This window comes from Poecilia reticulata, chromosome 22 (genome assembly GCF_904066995.2).
Source record: "Poecilia reticulata chromosome 22, P_reticulata-male-v2, whole genome shotgun sequence".
Lineage (NCBI taxonomy): Eukaryota > Metazoa > Chordata > Actinopteri > Cyprinodontiformes > Poeciliidae > Poecilia > Poecilia reticulata.
In genome coordinates, this window is record NC_088851.1 from 19,965,994 (window position 1) to 19,993,038 (window position 27,045).

The 27,045-nt window shown below is 41.8% G+C and overlaps 1 protein-coding gene and 1 long non-coding RNA gene across 3 annotated transcripts in view; both read left to right on the top strand.

The window, feature by feature from the left end:
- The first annotated feature begins 1,747 nt into the window (after positions 1-1,747).
- On the top strand, positions 1,748-2,396 carry LOC103459003 (uncharacterized). The gene is made up of 2 exons (XR_532660.3): positions 1,748-1,799; positions 1,949-2,396. It is a non-coding gene; the product is annotated as an uncharacterized LOC103459003 (long non-coding RNA).
- A 2,792-nt stretch (positions 2,397-5,188) lies between these two features.
- kif26ab (kinesin family member 26Ab) overlaps positions 5,189-27,045 on the top strand; it is an 82,356-nt gene continuing 60,499 nt past the window's right edge. The window contains exons 1-2 of one of the 2 annotated variants that reach the window (XM_017302555.2): positions 5,189-5,688; positions 7,133-7,351. In XM_017302555.2, coding sequence (XP_017158044.1) covers positions 5,554-5,688; positions 7,133-7,351 — 354 coding nt within the window. In that variant the 5' untranslated portion in view covers positions 5,189-5,553. Of the gene's footprint in view, positions 5,689-6,710; positions 6,957-7,132; positions 7,352-27,045 lie in introns of those variants that run through there. The other variant, XM_008400176.2, reaches the window with a different exon arrangement.

The following is a 27,045-nucleotide window of genomic DNA, read 5'->3' on the forward strand; positions in this document are numbered from 1 at the left end:
AAGGACACATTTTCTGTTTTGTAAGTAATTTTTATTTATATAACATCTTTCATAGATAAAAACATCACAAAGTATTTCATGAAAATAAAAGAAACAAAATGTACAAATCATATTTGTATATGAAATACACAGCTCAATAGCTTTCAGTTTTTTGTTTTTTTTTAAAGAGTCAGTAAACATTGATCTCAGTGGAAGCGGAAGAGAGTTCAAAGAGTTGGAGTCACAGCCTGAATAAAAATGCAAGTCTCTACAGATCTTAAAGTGAACGACCAGCAGCATCAAGCTGAATAATCTGAGACGCCAGGATGAAGACTGGAGAGTAGTAAGTCCAGGGGTTTGGCCAGGGAGTGCGGCTGTGTGGTCCCTAATTCTGGTCCAGGTTGCTGCCACATTCTGCACAGTCTGAAGTCAATCCACACATGCCTAACTTAAACAAGTATAATACAATGTTATATTAACTAACATGTATTGTTCCTCCAGGCTCCTTTCTTGGGCCACTTTTTATCAAAAATCTGTGTTATGCTTGTTTTCAGAAAAGAAAACTAGAAAATTAGAGACTCAATGTGGTTAAGTATACCAATTTTTTGTAAAGAATCTCTCATACTGCTGAAGTGCATCTAGAACTGCTGCTAGAATCCTGACCAGCAGTAAGAGAAAGAATCACAGCAGGGCTTAAATCACTGCACTTCCTCACCTTGAAATTGGAAAAAGTTCCCAATCTTGTTATAAAGCACTGAACACTTTTGGGGTTAAAACATCTCAGAGTTTCTTCTCCGGTATGAACCATCAAAACCCCACAAGTCATCGCAGACCTTTTGACTCAGTGCTCACTGAAACGTGAATAAACATTAGGAGTCAACTTTGAGTTTCTTTGCTCCTCATTTATTTTTCCATCCTGTTTAGGGTCGTAAGCAGATTACAGTGATTTGGAAAGCATTTTTTCCTGTGTATTACACAGGTATAACGCAAAAAAAAAAAAAAAACTGTTGAATTTTGAGCCCTCAGCTCTGAGACAAACTTCCTGAAAACCTGAAGTGTGTAGAAGTTGTCAGGTCTTTTCAAGCCAGGACTGAAAGCATCACTTTTTATCGCAGGTTTCCCATAAAAGTCAAATTTGATCAGTTATTGTTTTAAATTTTATCTGCATGTTTTCTATGTGATAATAAATTGTACTGTTTCTAATGTATTTTTCTTTACCTTTACTTAGAGCTTTGAGTTACCGTCTGTATGAATGCCACTACACAAGTAAACTTGCCTTGTCTTTGCAGCTTCCAACTCTCTCTTTTTTAATGAATAAATTAAGATCTTTTCAAACACTGGAGGTCACTTCTGTCTCTGAGCTCAGTTTTCTTTGTATTCTCACCAGAAACACGCTCTGACTGCTGAAAGGAAGAATTTTGACTGCAGAAAGTCTTCAAGAGAATAGCTGCATCCCATCCTAATATAAAGCTCGGTGAACAGCAGGCTCTTACCGACTATAAATTTAATCCTTTTTAATCAGAAATCACACGAACTCACAAGGCAGTGATGACATAAAACTGCATCTGTTCATATGACTCGTCAGTATCTGTTTTCTTTTTTCCTTTTCAGGGTGGCTGCCCTATCCTGCTCCTTGCTGGTGGAACCCGGCTCATCAGGTCGGACCAGCATGAGCCTCATTCTTCCTTAAACGAGACTCTTGTAAAAGCCAAGCCCAAAAACACTATATAAGCACTTCTTGCCTCTTCAGTTACTCAGTCTTAGAAGGGATCACACCAAGGAACACTACGTCTACCAAGAAAAAGAGGTGCCTTCTTCAGGTAAAAGCTCCCTGATCAAGAAGTGCTTTGCTTGGGCCTTCGCTCTGCTTTTGTACTGATTTGCTCTGTAGCAGGTTTAACCTCAGAAAAGTGCGGGAGCATTGCATTTGCCTCTCACTAACAGGAGATGCTGGTTTTTCTTTCACCAGGGGAATCCGCAGCTTGAAGGACGAGCGTCGAGTGAAGAAGTGCAAAGTCATTCTGATCAAGTGGTTCTCAACAGTTCAACAGTTCTTTGAGAAAATTGTGAAATGTTTAGGACCACTTGAGCAGTCGGACAAATGCTGCCATCTCACACGATTCTGGTCGGATTCAAAGAAGGCCTGAATCTGGACATATTTGGGAATGACTGCATCGTTTTTACCATGTTTGTCAGCCTCCTCGATGTCTCCCTGTCATCTTTGCCTGACTGCGTCCCAGCAGCACCTGCAGCTCTGGAGCTGTGGGGGGCTGTAAAAATGATTAGGACTCAGTAATTTCATTCTGCTGGCACATATGCAACATTTTAATGGCTCTGTTGCTGCATAGAGCTCACTTTTTCACTGCTTTTTTGTCCCTACTTTCCAGAGGTACTGATTAAAACAAGTCAATAAAGAACCATTTGTCTCTGACGAGTCTGTGGGGGGAGATAGACCTGTGGTCTGCAGGGAGGGTCACTGTCCAAAGCTCTGCAAATTGGTTTTGTGTTGAAATGGTAAATTCACTCACTTGAGAAAGAAATGCCTTTTTCTCTTTAACGGTACAAAGAAATATATGACATAAAGCTTGAGATGAATGAATGCTCCTATTTTATCTGCATTAATAATCTGCAATTTATTTGATTTAACCACTTTTCAGTTTTTATTTTAAATATGTACCTACAGGAAAGACATTTAACTAAAAGTTAAATTCTAAAGACACATGTTTGTCAGGGGCATCCAAAATCTGACAAAAAAAAAAAAATCCTGAGCAATAACCCACCTTATACCGCATAAATCATTCATGAAAGCACTGTGCACCATTTATCCACCGCTCCACTGTTTTTTAGACTGCCCTCCTCTCTCCTTTTTTTCTGCTTTTGATCTCCTCCGTGCACCAAGAGCTATCAATATTTGCTAAACGTTTCCCTCAAAGCCTGACCGCGCACCGGGGGAGCTGCAGAGGAGAAGGGATAAGACACGAGGAGAGGCATTAATGAGAAGCCCTGAGCGCTTTAAGTGTACGTGCGCAGGGACAGGGCAGCAGATGTAGAAGCGCAGGCATTCCCAAGGGGGGGATTCCAGGGGGGGGTCCACTGAATTTCATCAGCGGCCAGAGGGGGAAACCCGAGTCCGACCCAGACCTCCTGGAGCGGGGAGGAGACGGGAGACGAACATTGTAAATCATCTTTATGGATTGCAGTCATTATTTCAGTGACAACTGAAGTCACACAAAATAGATGTTTTTTTTTTAATCAAAAGTGATTAATCCATGAAATAATTATTGACCTTCCCAATCTGCGGTGCTTACCTGTCAAACTGTTCTTGTTGCAGGGAAATTGACTTCCTGCTGGGCGGAAAGCTTAAAACTTCCAAACTTGTCTTGCAACTTTCTTGAATTAAAAGTGCAAATAAAAATCTGAATTGTAAATGAAAACGGCGTAAATCACTATCCCCTTGCGGTCATTTATCCAGTTCGACCTTGCGGTCAACACAGAAACGGCGGTTTGAAAGCAGAAATCATCTCCGCCCATACAGGGTTTATTACGGTAGAAGGTGCCACGAAGAAGATAAGGAGATTCATGAGGAGCAGTCACTCCTAAAATATCTGCTCGACATCCTAGCCAAATATTTTAAAAAATAATAATAATTAAATTAATTAATTAAGAAAGAATCTTCTTCCACCACAAACCTGTATATTGGCCACCTGATGACAAAATTAAATTCCAGAAATTCTGCTATGATATTTTGGTCTTAGTGCACCTCCCCCCAGGGCCGTAATGGTCCCCATCTAACCACCCTTTTGAAACCATTCAGTAAAATAAAATAACAATGTTTCATGATTTTAATAATAAATGAGAAAACACTACCCAGCAGCAGTGTTTTCTTATGGCATATCTATTAGAAATACTCAGATATCTCAGAATCACACTGGGATGAAGGATGTGAAATTCACATTGTTCGACTTAATGATGACCGGGTCTGTAACTTTAGTCATGATGTTGTTTTTTTCCCCCCTCTTTCTCTCATATTTAAGATTTAACTGACCATCTAGGGATTAAAGTTCAATGCTTTCTTAGTGCCCTCTGGTGGTCAAATATTTACAACAGTAGGGACGAGGCCCATATTAAAAGTGATTCTTGAAGGATGTTAAAGACTAGGTCGAAGGTACAGAAAAAATTGGGGCTTTTACCAAAAGTAAATAATCAAAATACCAGCGGATACATATAAAAACAGATAATTATAACAAGAGTTTGATTACTGTAATATCAATAAAGATGTTTCCACTGGACTCAATAGTGGCCTTTTTGAAGGACATGTGCATCATCATTGTTGACTCTGTTGTCTCTCATCTTCCTTTGAACCCTCTAAATAGGGTTTATGTCCAGTCAGTTTGCTGGTTGACTAAGCATGGTGATACAATGTTAAACAAAGCAGGTGTTTGTACTTTTGGGCTTTGTGGGCAGACATTAAATCCGGCTGGAAAGAGAAATAACTAACTCAAAAAAGCTTCTCAGTGGGCTGGAGCATGGATAGTGGAACTAAGAAAACACAAGTACCAAAATAAGCAGATGACACGATACTGGCTGCAGTTGTGCATCTTTATTTCCCCACATAATTTCCTTCTAAACATCCCATTAATATGGCTGGATACAGCACTCTGAGAAGTCTGCTGGACAATTGTCAAGTCAGCAGTATGCCAGCAAAAACAAATCTGAGTGTTAAAAATCGAGTTCTATTGGATCTTCTTTAATATTTTTTAAAAGACAGACTTTGAGGTTTTCATTTCAAGTAATGTTAATTAAATTTGACCAAAATAAGTTCTTGAGACTTAGCGCTTTGCATATAGAGACTCTTAAATTTATAACTGAACACAAGTTTCACATTTGTAATTGAATTTTTTGACAATAACTTAGAGTTGCACATGTACATACCTTGTCCAATAATATGTCACATTCTCTTCTATGCAAGTCTAACTTTGAAGGCTTGTTAACCTGAAGAAGACAAAAAGACAAATGTAGGCATTCTTGTGTTCCAGTGACACTTTGCAAGTAGATGCAAGATAATTAACTTGAGGTGATTCCGTGTGTGGGGGGTTACAGGCAGGACTGCCTCTGTGTTTTACATCGTCGTGAGGGGGATGATCGTGCAGGTCATCACAGCCTGACAGGGGGGAGCTTACAGCGGAGAGAGAGGGCGGCTGAGTGAGAGAGGGAGAGTTGGGTGATGAGATGGAGAGAGGCAGGGGATCAGTGCGCAGCAGATGCACAAGGTGCTCCTTGTTCGCTCTCAGATCTGTAGCAGCATCAGTCACCGATTAGACATGAGCAACCTCGAAAAGTAGCCTCTTAGAGTGGATACAAACCTGGTGGATTGTACTTGTCTTTCTCTTGGACTCCAGGTCACTGGAAACCCGGGAGGTTGTTATTTTACGCACACGTGCTCAGCGCAGTTCCCTGGATGTTGGGATTAAAAAACCTCTCGGATCTTTTCTGGCACAATGAGACTCGTGAATTTAATGGATCTAAGCACCAAATAGGAGTAAAATCTATTTTCGGGGAGCGCTTGCAGCCGGCATGGCTTTACCAAACTCACCGGGCTCTCCCGAAGCGGGGAAGCCCAGCCCCAACGTCATAGACCTGGGGACTATCTTTGTTGACTCGGACATCATATTTGGCTTCACAAGTCACCTGCTGAGGAGAAAAGCCAAGGTAAGAGCTACTCTTCGGGGAGGAATAAACACTTGAGGAAATATGATCGGGGGGAAAACAGTTGGGATCCAGAAAAAATGATGCGCGCAGGAGCGCTCCTCTCCGGGACTCAAACGCATCTCGCAACATCCCTTCTCTTTATCTCAGATTAATTCAGACTCTTCAATTATTACATTTTTTTGTGGAATTCTAAATCTATTTTTTTTTTATAAAAATGTATATACTCTGCAAAAATGCAACACTATGGATAATGACATACATCGAAAAGCAGAAGATGATTATCATAAAACGTTCTGGGCATGTTTGTGTGAAACAGAGATTGTTATATTGCACGTAATTCTCTATTACGGTCTTGAGATTATCTCTATTTAACCTCAAAACTATTAGAGAAGATGTTTTCTGGGTTAAGTTAGAGTTTAACATGGCATATAGTCTGTAATATGAAATGACACGTACAAAACTAAGGACAGGGACAATTTAGAAACCCTTTTCAGGGGTGGCCACCGTGGCTGACATCACCCACATGAAATATTCAAAGTTTACTAATTAAATATTAAACCCACAGTGAAGCCCTTAAATTCAAGTCTGAGAAATGCCGTTTTGTTCTTTACCCAGACGATGGCGCCAGAGTCCCATTAACAGGGGCGATGCTCTTGGACTGAAAGTCGTTTAATTTTTGTTAAACTACCTTCTTAGTTATAATTTCTTCTTCTTCTTAAAAAAAATTGAAGTCATTATTTTAGATTAATCATCAAAAGTTAATCTACTTTCAGGATTATAAATGAGCATTTTTAATTTCCATATTTCTATTTAATGCGTAGAGCAACATGTCTACGTATTTATACGAGAATAATAAAAGAGACATCTTAAACAATTTAGCCATCAAAAGAAACTTTCTACTCTAGAATAACGAGACCCCACCCCGGGGCAGAAAGTTTGTTTCGCCCTCCCACTTCAGCATGCTACACCTCCTCCTCTATTGATCTGCCAAAAAAAAAAAAAAAAAAAAAGAAAAACTCCTGCGCAGCTTGCAAACTTGTGGACACGCTCACTTGTTACTTTGGCTGTGCAGCTCTTGCCAACGTGCAATGTGACAGATGACAGTGAGTCTAACCTTCAGAGTAGCCTATGGCTCTGCCTCGCGTTTTTCAGTTTGACTTTGACGAACGATTCTCCTGAAGGTTGTAAACCTCGGATCTGGGAGAATGAGAACGTTTGAGGGCATTTTGGCTTCTGATGGAGAAGACCTCCACAGCCGCGTGTTCGCTGTAAGTGTGTCACAATCGGGGTGAACTGTTGACTACGTCTCCATTTTCGTTTAACCTGCATCTCTCTCAAATGGTGCTCTTGTTCTCAGGTTCACCACTGTGACCTGTACGCACCTGACGCATGAACTGCTCACCTGATAAACTTTATATATGTTTTTTTTAATCTTGTGCTGAAGGTGGAGGGATGTCCCAGTGGAGAGTCCGTGGTGAGTCCCAGGAAAAGATTTCACTCCGCGGAGGAAGCGCGATGCAGCAGCCGTCCTCCACCTGAGGGCGCCGGGTCAGTTTCCATCACCGAGTCGGAGGAGAAAGGAGGCTTTTGCCAGCAGTGCCAAAAGAAGGTGTCTGAACTGAAGAAACAGGCGAAAACTCTGGCTGACCACAACTCCTTAAAGGTTAGTTTATATTCCTTCAGGCAAATCTCCATTCCCCATTTAGTTCCTCCACCATATATTGGGGCAAGTAAGTACCCCATGTTGGTCCCATGGGGTTTTCTCAATCTGGTCGGGTTTAAGTAGACCCTGATTGTCTTCACTAAATACAACCTATATGGTAAAACCAATTGGACACCTTAAATGGTACAGTATATTACAATTGTACAGTACATGTGAGGTAGCTGGAATCCCAGTGTTGGGTACCATACTGGGCTGCTAATAGTTCCCACATGGGATAGTTCAGAGGCCACACAGTGGCCACAGGTAATGTTTTGTAAAGGTTCAATGGAGGACAACCTGTATCAGTCCTATATGTGTAGCTCAAAGAGAGAATTGCTAGTCAGGAGTTTAAAGTACACTTTCAATATGTGGTCCATCCTGGATGGAGATATAACCTGTGGCAGCAAAACTAATCTGGCATTCTACATGGGTGTTGGCTGGCTCTTAAGAGACTGAATCTCAATTGCACATCACTTGTAGGTACTATGTTAGTTCCAATTGTTTTAATCACAATTTGTAACATGTGGACAATATCAGCTGAGAAGAATTTTTAGCCAATATCTGATAATATTTGCCCATATGTGAACATATGCGTGGAAAAGCTGGGTTTGGTCTCCTGATTATTAATTCTCACTCTGAGTTGCTTCTTTCAAGATGTTTGTCTCCTTCAGTTGTTCTTGCCCTTGTTATTCACTTTGGGTTGAAGGACAATGAAGCTCCACTTGCTATTTTCTAACAGAACCTAGAAGACTCTCATCATTCTCTTGTGACATTATTTATTGCTCTACTTGACTTCAAATGCTGGCCTTGGATGTGAAACTGGACGCTTTTGAAACATTTAAAGTGGCCCCCTTTGTTCGACCAAACAATGCTTATCTTTTTTTATGTCGCTGTTGGGTGTGGGGGGCATGGGGGGTGTCCACGGGCCTGAAACGACTGGGCCGCTCACGTTGGAGGCTAAGGAGGAAGTTCAGTCCCAGTCGGCCTTCGATGTCCATTGAAAGTGTTCCTGTGCTGCTGCTCCCAAAATTCCCACCACTGTTAAATATAGGTCTTGCCCCCACTGTTGTGGCGGGCTGGGTTTGGCCTCTGGTCCGTGCTCCTTTGTTGTAATTTTTCTGTCATTAAAGGGGGGAGAATTTCAACATGAGATTGAGTTTCATCACTTTAGGGTTAACCTGCAATCCCATTGCACCTGTGGTTCACCCAGGAGCAGCTGTTCAAAGGGACAAGGGGACATTTCTCAACCACCTGGACTCCTTATGTGTGGTCTGTCCATTACGAGAAGTTCAGAGCATATCTGTATTCAGCTATCAGGTATATCCACTTCATATATCCATAAAGGCTTCACTTGAGTCCTGTCATCTGTCATTGGAACTGACCTCTTGTGTTTAGTGACAGACCCTCTGGCAGCACTTTGTGGCTCTCTCCAGGTGCTCTATGAGGAATAAAGAGATGAAGACCTCCTCTTTACCCACTATTTGCTCTTGTTGATGGCTAAATGAGGCCTTAATTCCAGGGTGGCAAGCAGTGATGGCTGGGTACTGTTGTTGTGCGGTGGCTATGGTATGGCCTCCTCTAGGCGAAAGGATAAAAACCTCATTGTCTTTTTGAGGTTTGAGTAGCTCACCTGTTGGGCCTCATAGGATGGATGATTGGTTCCAAATTACTTCCTCCATGGAGGGTGTAAGGTCAGCAGGGTCACTCCTGGGGCCTGCTGGTGTGTCTGGGATCCTGCAACCTGCTTTGATTTGGACAGTGTTTGGGTCTGTCCTGGGAAAAACCAAGAGCGGAGACTGTTTACCCGAGGTCACACTTCCCCACCCTCCCAATCTGCCTGCAGACTCGTTTTTTTTCTTAAGAGGAAGTCACTCAGTCCCCAGACATCCCCTCTCTCTGCATACTGTATTGTTTGAATACAGTAGTAGTATCAGGAGGACTAAAATTCAAGGAAGAGTGAATGTGCTTTTCAACATCAAGCCTGCTGGAGGGAAAGTTGACTTTTCACACACTCTGAAGCCTCCCAGACAGTTTTTTTTTGTATTTTCCTGTTTGGGTCTGGAGGAACGTGCTTACAGTATGTCCCACAAGAAAGCTGTGGAAGCGAGGGCCTCTCCCTTTATGTCTGCGATTCAGCACAGCTTTGTAAAAAGGCCACCAGTTGTGTGAGGAAACAATGTGCAGGGGAACATTTTTAATGTTGTCCAGACATTAAATGCTTCTGTCTAAATGTAGGTGCCAACCCCCATACTTTATTGAATCAAGGGAATTCACCTATTTGATTTGCATACCTAAAACTGTGATAATGAGTGATTCAGTCATTAGTGGTAGACCGTCTGTGTTCCTTAATTTGAATAATTTTAAACTGCTTATTATGGCCGAACGTGGTGGCTGAGGGTTGACTTTAGAAAAAGATCAGTGCTTAAAACTCCACATCAAAGAAACCACTAAGCTCCTTACTGTAATCAGAGGATCTGTCAACAATTGCTGCAAACTGATAGGAGTTTGACTGGAACCTCCGCCCACAAAGTCTCACTGCGGAGCGAAAATATCTGACATGAAAGAATCCCTAACATGAAATTAAGAGATACACTGGTATCTTGATTAGATGCAGGGAAAATAACCAAATTGTTTTCCCGTTGCAGACCTGCCATCTTCTCTGTGAGCTGTTTGTGCAGGAGCAGAGGGAGGCCTAAATTAGTTAGTTCGCAGACCTCTATAAATGCAACAAATCACCCGCTGCCAGGAAAGATTATTATTCCTCGCCTCAGGCCAGGTTGAAGCAAATCAGACCAGATAACACACAAAAATTTATATCTTTCCTGTTTGAAAGGGCTCACTTTAATTGCATTTGCGGAGCTCACCGAGAGATAACATTCAGAGAGAATGAAAGTCAGAAAGGTTGGATTTCTTTTTGACCAAAGGGACATCTAAAATCTTAATTATTCTCTTCTTTGCTTAAGCTAAATCTTGTTTGTTAAAACTAAAGTGGAAAAATACAGACCTACTTTTATTCAACAACATTTTGCTCTTTAACATTTTACCTTATACAATTTGCTCTGCAGCTCTGATTGAGTGTTAGAGAATCATTTTCTAGCTGGCACCTCGCCCTCAGTCTCAAGTCATTAGTTGCCTCTAAAAGGTTTTCATCCGTTATTTGTTTAAGAACTGCATTCCCACAGCATAATTCTACCACCACCATATTTTACAACAGGCATTGCATCTTTAGGGTGATGCTAGTGTTAGCTGTCTACCATGTGCAATGTTTTGCATTAACTTAAATATTTCAACTTTTTTCTCATCTGGGTAGCACCTTCTTCTATGCATTTGTTGTGTCATTTATCGATTGTGACAAACTGAACTTCTTATGTCCTTTCTGTGTCCGTTCTTCCATAAAGGCCAAATATGGGAGGTTTATGTCTAATAGTTTTGATTGTTCCACCTGAGATGAGGATCTCTGCAGCTTTTCCAGAGTTGCCAAGTGCTTTTTGGCTTGGAATCTAAGTAAAATACTTTGAAAGCGACAAAAAATAAAACTTTACACAGTGTATGAATACTTTGTCAGCACAGTCACGGTGATTTCAGTCCAGATCCTTTAAATGTCCAAGTAATAAGTCGGTGTATTATACACTTCATAGCTCCTTAAATTGTCTTATATCATGTTTATACTGATTACAGAAACTTGGATGCATCAACATGATTCAGTGCTTTCTATTTTCTGAGCCAATGCTGGATTGGAATTTGCTGCAATGTTGAAACTGCAGATTGCTTTTACTGGTACTGTAACAGTTCCTATTAAACATTGAGATTTATGAATATAGAAGCAACAATAGACCTTGTGAGGTAAATTAGCATGCAGACGGATTAAAAGATAATGTCCTGCAGGCCTGCGAGGGGTTGAAGCTGTTGGAGGTTAAGGTCGGCCTCGCCTTTCCTGGGACCTTTGCACTGTGGAATCAGAAACCTTGACCATTAAGCAGGCCACTGGAGACCATCTAGTGAATTTACAACCAAGTGGGATCCTGTACATGGAGAGAAAGTACACTACGGCTAATCATGTCTCGTATGTATGCACAAAGCGTCTCCGGCTCTTATGGATCGTGTACATCCATGTGACTACGAATGTGGCTGCACAAATTAATTTATACCATCAGTCGTCTTGCGGGTTTTTTTTTTCCTACTTTGAATTAATGAATTATGGGAGGAATATTTTTCATAAATGACTCACTGGGATTCATGTTGGATTTGTTTCATTTTTGTTCCTCATTTGATCATCAATCCGTTCAAATGTGAGTCATGTTGGTGTGTCTGTAGGTGTCTCAGATCAGGTTCTTGAAGCAGCAGAGAAGCTCGTGTTTGATGCATTTAGATTGCGTCAAAGCTGGCCTGCCTTGCCTTTCTTTTTTGCCCAAGGCAGAATGCTCAGCTTTATTGGAATATTTCTTTAAAGATGGCAGTGATGCGCACGGACGCATGCGGGTGTACAAGCAACTGCAATAAACACGAAAAAGTCAGCTCGATTTAACTGCGAGGTTTCTCACGCAGATTGTCGCTTCTTCCTCGATTGCTGACCTCTGTCCTTGCAATCAGTTGTCGTAAAACGTCTGGTAGATTAGCATTTGGGGCCGGGGGTTGCTGGAACAGGTGTGCTGTGCCAATTTCGCAGCAGGAGAGCAGGATGGAGTGACTGGCAGGCAGATGGAAGGAAAGACTTTGAAGAGCCCTCCCGGTTGTGAAACTTGAGATAACGCAGAGTTAAAACAGTCCATGGCCATATTGTTCTGTGCACCTTTAAACACCTGAGCCCCAGAGGCTCTCTGTCATATTTGTGTGTGTGTGCGTGTGTGTGTGTGCTCAGCAGCCTGTTTCACTGCAAAGAGCCTGGGAGGAGATGAGAAACGATACAGGAGAAGAGAGGAGATGAGCTGTGCTCCTGCTTCATCCCTGCATGCTGTGTGACTTCTGCTTTATGGCATGTGGCTATATTAAACTGTAGAGCAATAATCTGGTGTCAAGTGGTGCAGAGACCATAGACATCAGTCATGGTGCTACTGTGCAGCACTGTATGTTTGTGCAGTAGCAGCATGCAGTTGTTTTAGGCCGATTTACTGTAGTAGATGTTTATACATTCTCTTTCAAGCAAACTAATAGATTTTAGTGTCAAAGAATCACTTTTCTGTATCAGGCTGTGAAGCCTTCTTTTTAAAGGTCAACATCTGATTTCTGGATGTGATCAGAGATTCTGGAAAAAATTATTGGTTAGTAAATTACTTTTATCCATTTTATTTGTTTATAACCTACAGATAAAATTTTAACTTATGTCCCTAAGCTGTTCATCTTTTCGATAGTAAAGCATAACTGGCAGTTTATAAGAAATGTTAATTTAAAATGAATCAACGTAATTACTTTTCATGCCACAACAAAGTACTGCTCTTTTAGTATCTCAGCAATGCGAAATGTTTCTGCATTTAACACACTTAAGTATTACTGTAAATTAAAAAAAAACCTCAGTTTGATCAGATCAAATTCACTTCTAACGACTTTTTTTTGAAACCAGAATCGACACGTCAACAAAAGTCTTCATCCATTAATAAATCTTTACCTGCCGTTCATTTTTTTCTCTTTTCTTCCAAACACTCCAGGTTAACCATGCTCTTTAAATAGTGGAACAACTGTGTCAGTAGTTATGTGCACTGCAGTGAGTTTCTCATTCACTTCCTGCTTGCAGATTTTCACAGCTGGCTCTGCTTTCGAAGCACTTTCACCAGCCACTAACCTCATTTTCTAACCTCCGGGCAACTCTGGAGTGACGGTCAAATCTTCACTGTGTCCACTGCAGCTTCATTCTACATCTTTCATTTATCGAACGGGGAAAGTGAATCAGCCCCAGTTGTTGCTCACTAGTCCACTACTTATTGCAATTGCAAGGAGCAAATTGCCAAGTTAGTGCTGGTAATGGGTTCAGGCTGTGCAGTTGCAGGAGGCTGATGGGTTTTGGTTTGAAAGAGAGTGAGGCCGATGCTCATCCCCATTCGTCAGGAATCGGCCGGAATGCAACACCTGGAATCACTGCCACTCTTTCTGCCTACGCGGCACTTCAGGCTGCTCAGATGAGCAGCTCCACTGCGGACAGGATGAAACAGGAGCTGACACACAAACACACAACAAGACCCACATTCACAGGTTTATCAGGATGCATCGTTTTCGGGCCCTCTGGTTGTTGCTGTTGTGTCTTTGGTGCTGTAATGTTTGCAGAGTTATCTGTCAAAGAAAGTGCTTAAACGTAGATATTCACACCTTGGTTGAAAAAGTTGCAGTGGCTTATTTATTTTTGAAATGGTATATAGCAAATTCTTCAGTTCAGTAGTTTTCAAGACATCTTACATGAGTTCTTCAAATGTGCATTGGTGAAATTTTCTAGTCTTGATTTAAATTCTCAGTTGATTAAAGTCTTGAAATGTCAGGCATTCAAATTCATAGATCTATGCCCATATATCACATGTTGTACATGCCCGTATGGAATGCACACAATACCTACAGGGGTCATTGGAGAAATACAAACAAAACATACCATCCATCCATCCATCCATCCATCCATCCATCCATCCATCCATCCATCCATCCATCCATCCATCCATCCATCCATCCATCCATCCATCCATTTTCTTCCACTTATCCGGGGTCGGGTCGCGGGGGCAGCAGCTTCAGAAGGGAGGCCCAGACTTCCCTCTCCCAGCCACTTCTTCCAGCTCCTCCGGGGGAATCCCAAGGCGTTCCCAGGCCAGCCGAGAGACGTAATCCCTCCAGCGTGTCCTGGGTCTTCCCCGAGGCCTCCTCCCGGTGGGACGTGCCCGGAACACCTCACCAGGGAGGCGTCCAGGAGGCATCCTTACCAGATGCCCGAGCCACCTCAACTGGCTCCTCTCGACGTGGAGGAGCAGCGGCTCTACTCTGAGTCCCTCCCGGATGACCGAGCTTCTCACCCTATCTCTAAGGGAGAGCCCAGCCACCCTGCGGAGGAAACTCATTTCGGCCGCTTGTACCCGTGATCTCGTTCTTTCGGTCATGACCCAAAGCTCATGACCATAGATGAGGGTGGGAACGTAGATCGACCGGTAAATCGAGAGCTTCGCTTTTTGGCTCAGCTCTCTCTTCACCACGACGGACCGGTACAGCGCCCGCTTCACAGTAGACGCTGCCCCAATCCGCCTGTCGATCTCCCGTTCCCTTCTTCCCTCATTCGTGAACAAGATCCCCAGATACTTAAACTCCTCCACTTGAGGCAGGACGACCCCCCTGACCCGGAGAAGGCACTCTACCCTTTTCCGGTTCAAGACCATGGCCTCGGATTTGGAGGCACTGAGCCTCATCCCGGCCGCTTCACACTTGACTGCCAGTCCAGGGGAACTGCCCCCGATGTCCATGCGATATTGCAGAGTCGCGTTAGCCAACACAACCCCGCAACATCCAGAGCCTTAAGGAACTCCGGGCGGATCTCATCCACCCCCGGGGCCCTGCCACCGAGGAGCTTTTTGACCACCTCGGCGACCTCGTCCCCAGAGATTGGAGAGCCCAGCCCAGAGTCCCCATGCAAAACATACCATTTTGACAAAAATGTGATACATTTTGCAGATTGCTACTCGCTAAATGTTTGATAGGGACAAAGTCCCTATCAGACTCATGTTCATCACCCCCTCATGCATACTGCATATAAAGCAATCTCACTCACAGCTGATGGAGGTCAGGGTGGCAGAGCGGTGTAAGGATCTGCATTCAGGTTGCAGTCTCAGTTCGAATACCACTTCTGATATTTTTGACTAAGGGTGTCATTCACTGTAACATGCACTGTGCTTGATGACATCACGTTTGTGCCTAAAAATATTTGGAAAGTTTCAATTTGTGTCGTTAAAGGCAGTGCAAGAGTTTCTGGACACACACCATGATCAGGATAAGGTTTGTGAAAATCAATTGCATGCTTCTCTTTATTTAGGCTGGATGGTCGTTTTTAAAGTTTGAATATTGAACACATGAACATCCTTACATCTCAGACTGAATTCCTCAAGGGCCAGAGTCCTGCAACTTTTCGATGTGTACCTTGTCCTGCACACTTGAATTAATTGGTGAAACTGCCTCACTAGCATGCTGTCAAGCTCCACAGAGCTCTGCTAATGAGCTAATATTGGAGCAAAGTGTACTGAAGCAGAGAAACATCGGAAAGTTGCCCTTATGGACTGGAGTTTGAGGCCACTGAAAGCCATTCTATTTTTGACTGTAACGGTTTATCCAGAAGGTGAACCTCTGTGCCCAGGCGAAAATCTTTTGCCGTCGGTTTGCAACATTTTCAGCTAAATCTCTTAAGCTCTGTCGGTTTCCCTTTCCCTGCTGAAGAAACAGATTGTAAGTTGTTATGCTAGACGTTGAATTTGAAGTGTTTATCCATTGCTTTCTTTTCAATCCTGCTAAAAATAATCATGTGATATTTTAATGTAATTGTTACTGGTTCAATGACATTATCTTTTGATCATGCATCTGAGTTTGTCCCTCTGCGTTTATTCTGGATCATTCTTACATAACTGGTAGGTAATGCTCCTTGTTCTGCTGCAGCAGTCTCCAGCACCTCTCTGTTCTCTCACTGTCTTCCTCTCTCTGTGTGTTTGAAGAATCATTATTGTACATAACAACCCTCGCCCGAAAGAGTTTGCTGCTGTTTGGCAAAGGATTACAAGTTACAAAGAGCCAGACTGAAATGAACAAAGAAGCCGAAGCGCAGACTGAGAGGGCGATGTGTTACAGCACTGCACAGATCTACAGAGCATGAGAACAGAGCGACAGAGGCAGAAATGTCAGTGAACAAAGAGCACAAATGAAACGAGATGTGCAGCCATTGGAAAATGCATCAGCCTGACTGTGTGGATCTAAATATGTAACAGGAAAAGTCTGAAGTCTGAATGAGTGTTTGCTCCTTGCTGTCTTGGATCTCTCAGCGTTCAGCGCTATATGTCACACTGGAGTGAGACGCGCACAATCCGGGCGGTTTGCAGTCCATTATCGAGTCTGATTTAGAGTATTGGAGAGACATTGTTGTTGAGATAAATTTTCAACATGGTGCGCAGACACCGATGGGCTGGAGGTAATCTCCTACTGGCTCCATAAAATGTGCTCAATTGACAGCAGGCCTTGTGGTAGCAGACAAATCGCCTGGCTTATAGCGATGTGCTGAAAGAGAATGCCAGCGTTGTGCATCGTTGCCAAGATGGATATGCAGACAGCAAACTCTGAGCTGTCTGGGCGTGGCTCCCATGTTCAGGGCAAACAGGGGTTTAGCAGAGTGTGATTCCCGAGTTGGAGCTGACTTAGCCTTGTTTGTTTTATTCCTTTGACAGAATCAATAAAGAAATTACATGTCATCTGTCAGTTCAGAAGGTTGCCCACATTTGGCAACATGTACTTTCAGAAATAACCAGTCAGGCAAGCCTTTTTGGTATTTGCTTCTATAGAGGCGCTTTATGTAATAACTATTTATTACAAGAGACACAACAAGCCAACTTCAGGTCTTCTGAAGCCTTAACTGTTTTTACAAACTGTTTGTGCAAGATAAAATTATACATTTAATTTTTGAAATGAAGCTAAAAAGAATGACAGCATATCTCATTTCCTTTTTTAATTTCTCCCCAGGATATAGATAACAGACTATTTCCAAAAGATAATTTCAAAATAAATAGCAATGGTGTCCAACTCCATATTTGTCTGAAAAAAGCTCTAATTTAATTGTCAGAGGTGATAAGATATGACATAATTCATTTATTTATATGTTTAAAGGAGCCTAAAGAAGCACTTCTACTGTGGATGTCATTTTTATAAGAATCAGAGGTGACGTCGCACTGTGTGAGAGGGAGAGCAGTGGTGGTACACAGCTCTGTACTTAATATTTCCCATTTACTTTAATACTGAAACCATATTTGCGAGATATTTTTAACCGCCTTCAGCATCTCGTGCAGTTACTGTAATTTGTAGATTTAATTGAAAACACAATTATTTTAGTTTCCTCTAGTGTTATGATATCTCAAAAAGCTGATAAGTTTTCTAAGTCCAGCATGTTAAAAGACAGCAAAAGGTGAAGCGCTGAAAGGTAAAACCAAACAGCTTGGCTACAATTGCTGTAGCATTTCCTGCATGTGAAGCCTCCAATCCTGATTTAAAGAACAGCCAACATCCCTTCGTAGATGTTTGGTAAGATTAAGTGGGAGATGGACGAACCGATTGGGGCCTCATCTGCAGGAATGATGGAAGAAAGAGTGAAGAGAAAAAATAAATTGGCTCACCCATATGGGGCCTGGGTTCAGGTTCACTATCCACTGCAGAGTTCAGAGACAAGCCACCACTCCACCAGAACCGGGAGGCCCAGAGGAAGACCCAGACCATGCTGGAGGGACTTTACTTTAAATTTAGCCTGGACCTGGGAGAGGGATGTCTAGACCTCTTATCTGGGATCTGATTTTGGATAAGCTAAAGACCAGGAAAGAATGTATGAATGCAGATGAATATTTCTTTTTATTCCCTAAAGAACCTTTTACAGACCAACAGCAGCACGGTGCGGTTGCGGTTTGCGGCCGCTGTGTAAGTGCATCCGTTTGCTTTCACATCATATTTCTCCATTTGTGTCTGTTAGGAGGCACACCAGCATCTTCCAGTGATTCTATTTGTGTAATAGCTGATGGATTCTGTGTTATGATTGGTAAACAGGTAGCGTTAACTCATCTCCCTGGACTTCCTACCTAAGCTTTGGGCTATTTTTTATCATCAGCGGCTTCATTCTGATACGTATATATAGTGCCCCATAAATCCTGGCGAGGTGTGAAAATGCCAGTCAAAGTTCACATTGCTCATGTTCATTTCATGCTTGAGCATCCAGCTCCGCGAGCGAGGGCGACTGCGTGTATTGATGATGTGCGGATGTGCGTGTAAGCACCAGAGAGAAAAGAAAGATGAAGCTCGCTCAAAGTCCCTCCATCTTTTCCACTTTGCAGCAGGAGTCATCCATCTCTCTGGTCGTAACTGCTACCAATTTATGATTGCATTATTACAGTCAGGCTTTTGTCCTCATTGTGACACATGGACACATATCTGGTGGTGACCTGTTTGCTGGAGATTGTGGCTGGACGTTACTTTTATGTTTGTAAAGCTCAGATGGTTTTACAGATTTTTACTTTCTAAGCTTTCAAGGACATGGAAATAAATTACATTTCAATCCCCTTTATGGAAATACTCTGCATTCTAGATTTGCTCCAAATCATTATGACGCATTGCTTTAGAAAATAAAGCTGTTTGTCCATCTAGCATTTTTCTTTCAACCTTAAATGGCCTGACATAATAATTTGTCTGCTGACATTTGAAAGGAAATGGCATAGCCCTGCATTCTGCAAAATGGCAGCCAAGTTGGTTTTATTTCCATAAAAAAAAAAATGTTGTTGAATTCCTCAACAGGCAGAGCACTGAAAAGGTCATCTGCAGCTGTATGGATTTTCATAATGGATTTTTTTTTGAAGAAAAACTCAATAAAGATACAGTAGGTGTGTGCTTTTCTGAGATTGGCACCTGAGGTTCTTTGAAGCAGTTCAGCAAACTTCTGTACTTTTAGGAAATGGAGCATCCAAAGGGCACTTTTTGACTTTTTGCCTCTTAAAATGCTTATCTGTTAATAAAACAACGCTGCGGTGAGCAGGGAGAAGTCAGAAGATGTTGAAACATTTTCCAGTGCGAATGTTGAAATGTTTTTCTTGCAGTAGAAAACTTTCACTAGAGCCAAATTCACCACACATTTTTATAACAATATGCCGGTCGGTAGGCAATTTGGGATAAAGTGCCTTGCCCAGGGGCACATCAATATGGGACAGGAGGAAGCTGGAATCAAACCTACAATCTTATGATTGCAAAACAACTGCTTTACCACTGAGGCAGTCACCCTATGTGAAGTCTAATGTGATCGTATAGCACATAAACACTAGTTAAGATTGGTTTATTTGGCAGATTTTTAAAAAACACCTGGTTGACAAAAATGTAACCAAAAAGATATTAAAAGTAAAATGGTGTTTGCAGTTTGAATCTGGTTTCCTATTATTCTTTCACAGAAACAACAAAAGCTGTTTTTAAGACTCCCAGGAAGATTCCTGCCGTCACGTCCAAATGAAACTGCTCACTTTAGTTGTCTTTTGCTGCATGTCTGCAACGACTTGGGCCAAGAGTTACTGATGTTCCTAAAAACAGCCACACATGGATAATTAGATTCATATTCAAATGGCAGAGCTTTACTGCCTTGAAAAATGTTGACATCTTGAGATGGTCATGATTCCCAGCCGATGCTTGCTGAATTAAACCTTCCATCTCCTCTCTTTTATGATCGGCCTCCCATTAATAGACATGTCCTTTATGCTTCCCCTCTTGTTGTCGCCGTTCTGTTTTATGATGTCACTATCTTTGGTGGAGAGCTCTGGGCTGCTTTATCTCCTTCATGTGTGCCGAGCACTTAAACTTAAACCTTTCTGTTTACGAGTCCCAAACTGCCTCTTCCCGTCTCTCTGCGTTTCCTGCTCACCTCAGCATCGCCTGTAAAAGATGAGGCATCCTGCTTGTTCAGGGAACTTTGTGGTGCAGACCCCCCCAGCGAAGCGAGCAGCTCCCCTGCTGAGAGTGACATCAAGCTCGCAGAATTTCCTGTGAAGAGTGTTATGTGGCTCCCCACGTTTATTCTTGTCCAAATACCTTTTTTTTTATTTATTTAAGTGAGGAAAGTCGAGATTTTTTGAGTGTTTTGAGTTGTTAAATATTAGGCATTTGTTAGTGTTTAATAATCTGATACCACTATAACCAGAGTTTCTTCAGTAAAAATTTTCTTTTTTTATTGTTGGGAAAAAAGCTTGTATCTTTTTTGTGTTCTATATCAATCATTTAAAAATGCCTTAATAGGCATCAAGTACTGATATTTGGGGATTCTGACACCCCTACTTTTAGTAAAATGTTTGTTTGGTGGATGAATCTAGTAAAGTTAGCTTGTCTTAATATTTAACTTTCATTTCGAGTTGGTTTTAGTTAGAGTTTCATACCTGCGTGTCGATCTTTGTGCCATCTTTAAGGTTTCGCATTTTCAGTTTGCAGTTAATCTTTGAAACAGGCTTCAGGGGTCCTAAGTAATTCTTGTCTCGGTGACATCTAAATCAAAATGACAGATCGTAACTGTTGTTTACTGCTCTAAATTTATGCATCAAACGAAAACATCACTGGAATGCCTCTGAACATGTCTGTGCAACACGGAAATGCTGTCCCTCAACAGATTCCTGGCACTAAAGGGGTGGAAGTTCCTGGGAAGCACACCTGCGCTTGTGAATCTGATGAATTCCTGTTACGTTTTAGTGGTGAGAACAGGAGTTGATGCTGTGCTGCTCACACCTTTGATATTTCGCTCGTTAAAATAGTTGAAATGAGATTTAGAAGTGTTTTTTTTAAATATAAAATACGTGGCATCTGATATGTATTTTAAAGGTAAATGTTTAATACATCATGTTTATAGATTAATTTATGCAAAAAGTCACAATTTTGCAGCTTTTTAATTATTCAATTTATGGTGGCCAAAAATGCAAGTTGAATGTCACTTCATCAAGATCTTAAATGTAACTCGTGTTACATCTAACTTAATGGCATGACATGGAGGCGATCTTCGTGCACTAATTGGTGAAGCCCATATACTGTACTAGATTTTCTACCACACTTTACTTTTTCCTTCCACTTAACTTTCGATTTATATGCCAGGACACAGAACCCTGTCTGTTCTGTAGCATCTGGTTGTCGATCTTTGTCAGTAGTCTGTCCTTTATTGTGTCAATCACATCAGGGATAATATTTCATATTAAAAACTTTTTCTGTTGTCTTATGATATTTAAAAAATAAATAAAATTATCAAAATTACCTGAAATATTTTGTAATATATTAGTATATTATTGGAATTTATGTACTTGAGTCGAATAGCTAAACTTTTCAATGATGTTGTTGCGTCACTGTGATGCACCTGCATCTCCAGTGAAGTGTGACTTTCAGACACAAATGAGTAAACTCATTTCTGCTCGGATGTGTCCTAACATTTCCGCTGGCCTTGTGAACCAAAGTCACACGGTCATTACCATGTCCACGTTGCCCCCTTCCTTCCCCTTTGGTCCAAGGCTGACCCCTTGGCGCTCCCTCGCCCCACGCTGGGCCTTTATGTCTTCATCTCTTTGTGAGAGCCGAGCTGTTTTGGCTGTGCAGTCCAGCCGAGGGCTGAGTGCTGGACACACTTGAACTCCCACAGATGCAGACACCACAGACCAGGTTTGAACTGAATTTGACCCATCCGATGCGTTCGCCTGTGTGTCTGTCTCTTTTGTGTGCTCGGCACGCAAACATTTGCACAACTTAGAAACTAATTGCGCATTCCTGACAGAAGGTGGTTCCCACACTAGATTGTAATATAAAAAGTAATTCCCATTCTAATTGTTAGGCCAGAGGGTGTCATAAAAGCAATAAAGCAGCTTTTAAAAGTCATGCTATGGTGCTATTTGGATGGACAGCTGAAGACCCCTGCAGCAGTGGAACAATGCTTAATTAGCTCATAAACAAAGGCTAGCTGGGGATCAAAAAGGGCAATCAAAGTTTCTCACTCCTTTGAAATTCTCACACCGTCTACAAAGCCATCTCTAATGGCTCCATCACCCTGGTTGTTGTGTCTTACTGCGGCGCGCTTCCTGACAACATAAAAGACGCAGATTTCAAAAAGAGCTTCGGACAGGAGATCCAAGCCGTGAACCACTCCCCTCTCCAGCCATCCTCTCTCTCCCTGCGAGACGTTTATCCTCTGCTTACCCTTGAAGTTTGATGTTTGGATCCCCTCAGCGAACGCCGCTGCTTAAATCTTTCCCGTCTCAGTCTTGTGTCTGTGACTGAGGCGGTTTGTTTTGGACAATGGACCGCGACAGGCTTTTGAAAGCTTGTCTGGACGACAGGTGTGCATCAGGTGTGTGTGTGCATATGCTCCTCTGTGGTGTTTTTGGAACACATCGTTGTGTTATTTTTTAATTTTTTTTTAATGCCTGGACACAAGCCTCTTTAAAGAAAACAGACACGAGGACAGCATGGCAGCAGGTCGGAGGCAATCTCTGCTTGTTTGCGCGACTATGTTATCATCTCCTGTTTCCTGTCAAAACAGGAAAGGACAGGGGCGAAAATGGAGGAGTAGGAAAGTGCTGCCTTGATGTATGTTGGCTGGAGGTCCAGCTCTGGCTGACGGTGACCCTCCCAGTCAGGAAAAACAGACCTGTTCTGGGTGTAACCCACAGTGGGATACTTCACGGCGTTATTTTTATCACTTTCACAAAGCGCAGCAGGGGGATGCCTTTCCCAGCTGTTGACACAGGTTTGGGTAATTTTTGTCTCTAAAACGGTGCAGGAGATCTGAGAGACATCCCATCTGGCCATGTCCCGTTGGCTGGCAGCCTCACATGTCTCTGTTTAGGAAGGGAAATCCTTTTTGGCGTGATGTTAATCATAAAAGCGAGACACTCCTTCTCTCTGGGTGATCTCCAGACCTCAATCACAATACCTTTTCCGCCAGGCTGGAGGTGTCAAATGATTTTATCCATCCATCACACACGTTCTGTAGATCTTTACAGCAGGACGCTGCAGGCACGGAATAGAGCTGCAAAAAGCTTTGTTTCAGAGTGCAGCTTTGAGGAAATTCTGATCAGTGGAGAGGTACGAGAGCGCTGATGAAATATCAGGTAAGAAAAACAAGTAAGTCAAAAATAGGACAAGACCTTGTCAGTTCACATTAGGTGTTATTCAAAATCATTACTATCTTAGACCTGCTCTTATAGTTTAAAATCCTCTAACAGAGATGCTAGAGATGCTAGTGTCTGAGGTATCGTCTTTATGGCGTGCAAGCACCACCTTCCTCCACTCCTTACTGCAGACAGCTGGTCAGCTGGCTGAAATACGGCTTTTACACGTTACAGTTGAATACAAATTAGCCAAACTGGGCTGGCTTTGAAAATATTTCAGTTATCAAATAACACAATCACAAAAGTGGAAACTAAAGGAGTTTCATTCATCACTCTTATTTTGTTAACATTGTTTTAAAACTACGCTTGTTTTGGGCTAACGTCTTGTAGAGAATTATCTCAAAGTTAGGGCGATGTGTGCATTTATACCTCTAATGCCTCATTATGCATATACAACACATACGTTCAGATGCAAGGAACATATTGGAGTTCTTTGCTTCCACCTAGTGATGCGTTTCATTCAGATTATTTACAGTTTAGCTAATTTGCATTAGTTAAACTGTCCTCCTACATGTCCTTTGTTCAAATGACTTGTTTGTGTACATTTGTGAATCTGTTGGATAATAATGTGTAATGCATTTGATAAAAGATTTAGGTAGTAAAGATTAAGTAATCAACGGCAGCCTAGCTGCTTAGCAGAAAGCCCAACTAATTGCCCGGCAATAAAGAGAAGAAAGAGGGAAAAGGAGCTGGTGGCCTTTATTCACAGCAATCAGAAAAGAAACTAACCGAGTGAAATCCCAAGGTCAGGCAAGGCCACTTTTACTTAACTTAGTGCATGTTTACTCTAATTTAGTGATTTGTTGTCTCAACATCTAATTAAATGAAATAATACGGCAAACATTCATACAAATTAGAAGAAACCTGGACAATGAGGATGGAAAGGCTTTTTTTATAGCAGTCTATGTTGCTTGAGATCTGAACTAACCTCTGACTGAAGCCTGTTTGAACCTGCTACAACAATACTAGTCATTACATACTAATTGCCAAGTTTTCAGCCGATCCCTGTAACTAATCAGAATAAGGTAAATGTCCAACCCGTCCACAGGGACACATGCAGTGATCTCAAATGTTCATCTAACACAGGCCTGAGTGACCACAACAATATCCTGGATAAGAAAAAGATTGACTGTTTCATGTTGTTTGTGACATTTTTTCATGGTTTGACTTGATGAACAAGAAAGCAGACGGTAAACACCAGCAGTAGCTCCTTCGGCGTGTAGTTTCCAGATTGGCAGCGGGGGACCTGATCTTCTCTCCGTGACCCAGATTAAGACGTGTGTGCTCTCTGTCTGAGGTCAACACCATCAGCGCGGAGGTCGGAGTTCAATTGTCTTTCTTGACGGGGCTTTAGTTGGGGTTCTCGATCTCCGGCAGAAGGCCACACCAGGGCTGACCCCTGCGAGTTGTGAAATTAGCTGCCCTTCGACCCCTTCGCTCCAACAATCAAACCCTGAGCACGGTGAGGGCGTGCTTCTGCATCCCCCGATCTGCTTCGCATCTGACTTTGTGAATGTGTGTCTGAAAAAAGTATGGCTGTTATTCAGTCTTGCGTGAAGTCATTAGTTGTAAGAAGAAACTCATGAGAGGCAAGGAGATGAAACTGCATCCTAAACTTGATACCTTTAGATTTTGTATCCCTGTCATAGTCTCATAAGTCTCTGTCTTCTATGCTTATTTGCTCAAACCTGTTTAATTCTATATGTGGTAATAAGTGTCATTCATGAATACAGCAACGGACTGACTCATATAAATACTTTTGCAAGATTCAACAAAATATACAAATCACATTCCAGATTGAAAGCTTTCTCTTTGTTTGACACCTTCTGTCATCATGTTGCCTCTTCTTGTGCCGTCCAGCTGTTAACGAGCTGCAGTCGCAGGATCACATGTCTTCCCATCAATCTGAATTCCTCTGAGATCTGTTGTTCCGACATTTTAGGTGAGCAGAAAGCGCTAACTTCAGGGTTTTCCATGTCGGTGCCTCTGACACACACACATGAAAAAGTATTCACAAAGCACGGTTGTCATTTTACAACCACAAACTTTTGCATTTTTTTGGAATTTGTGTTTGATTTATCTGTCCTATACAAGTCACAAAGACTTTTCAGGGCTGGGACTTGGAAGTTAAATTCTCCTTGGTCAGAATAGAAAAAGAGCATTTTAAACATCAAGTTTTATGTGCTGACAGATTTATAATTGGATTTAGGTCTGAACTTTGACTAGACCACCATTGTGCTATGATAAAAACATTCCGTTGTATCTCTGGCTGCATGTTTTTGAAGCTCTCCTGCTGGAAGGTGAACATCCACCTCAGTCTCAAGTCTTATCTAGTGTATTTTTCTTTATCCCTATAAAGATATATATCGCCACAGCATGACACTGCCACCACCCGTTCTTACCACCACATGTTGCAAAATGCCACACTTAGTATTTTGCATGTAAAAAGTTAAAGTTTAATCTAATGGAACAATAGCAGCTTCTTGCACGTTTACTGCCCTGCACTGATTGTGATGAACTCTAATCATTTCTTGTGACTTTCTTCTTGGCTCTCTTCCCTAAATGGACAGATTTATTAACAGATTCTCAAATCGGAGCTGTTGATCTTTGCAGCTCCTATAAGATCAATTTAGAGTGATGTACTAACAGGCATGTTATTGGTTTGTGGAGAGAAGCCAAAGTTTCTGGAGAAAACCAACACATGCACATGGCTTTACATAAAATGATTCTGACTGGTGATTAAACCCAGGATTCCTCTGCTGGCAGGCAGCATTGATGATAACTGCTGCACCAGGCAACCCTTTTGGATGATTTCATTACTAAAATCAATTAAAATACTAAATAGAATTAATTTTAGTCATATTCTTTGAACGTACTGCGAGTTATAGAGGCGATAACTGCAGAGGGCGACACCAAATCCATGGAAAGATACGTCTGAATTTGCATATTTAAATTTTTTTGTGAAAATGTTTAAGGAGCTTTGAGTTGTAGTCCACGACTCTGTTTTGCAGGATGCCATTGTTCCTAAAACACAAAGTGAAAAAATGTGCATGTGGAAAAATTTTGATAAGCTAAGCATTTTCAATGATGGTGAATGAAAATCTTGCAGAGTCAATAAGTGGATTAGCCTGTGCTATTCTCCACAGAGACAGTTCAGCCTACTTCCTTATCTCACCGAGATTCACAAAATGTGTCTAGACTTCTCAATTAGCAGAAAAAAACAACAACTGGATACTGGTTGGAGCTTATCTGTCGTTGTTTTGTTTTATCTCTATCTTTTACTCTTGCCAGACGCCAGTGTGAATTTTTTTTTTTTATAAACACACAACAGTTTTCCATTAATACATCATCCCTGACTGAAAGCTCTGGCCTGATGTTTTGTGTTTCTATTATTAGAGATAATTGTGCTCTCTGACAAGTTATTGGCATGGTAATGACATCTTTTATGATAAATTAGTACCCCCGCTCTGTGGTGTACCTACACTATAATGTTTTACCAGACTGACTCTGCTGCTGCATTGTTCTGAGACACAATGTGTGTCACTCCATGCGACAATGCTCTGCAGACTTTATGCTGGAAAGCTCAGCCCAGCTCAGGATTTTAGCATATAAGGAGCTAGAATGAGTATCTCTATAACCCCTACACATTTATGATGTTAACCAATTTGCCCGTCGCTCACATATCTTTACTGGTGCAGGAACTCGTAGGTGAAAATTGAGACATCAGGCAAATAAAAAAAGTGCCACGCTCAACAATAAGCACTTGCTGCGCCTCATTATGTGCTTCTCTCC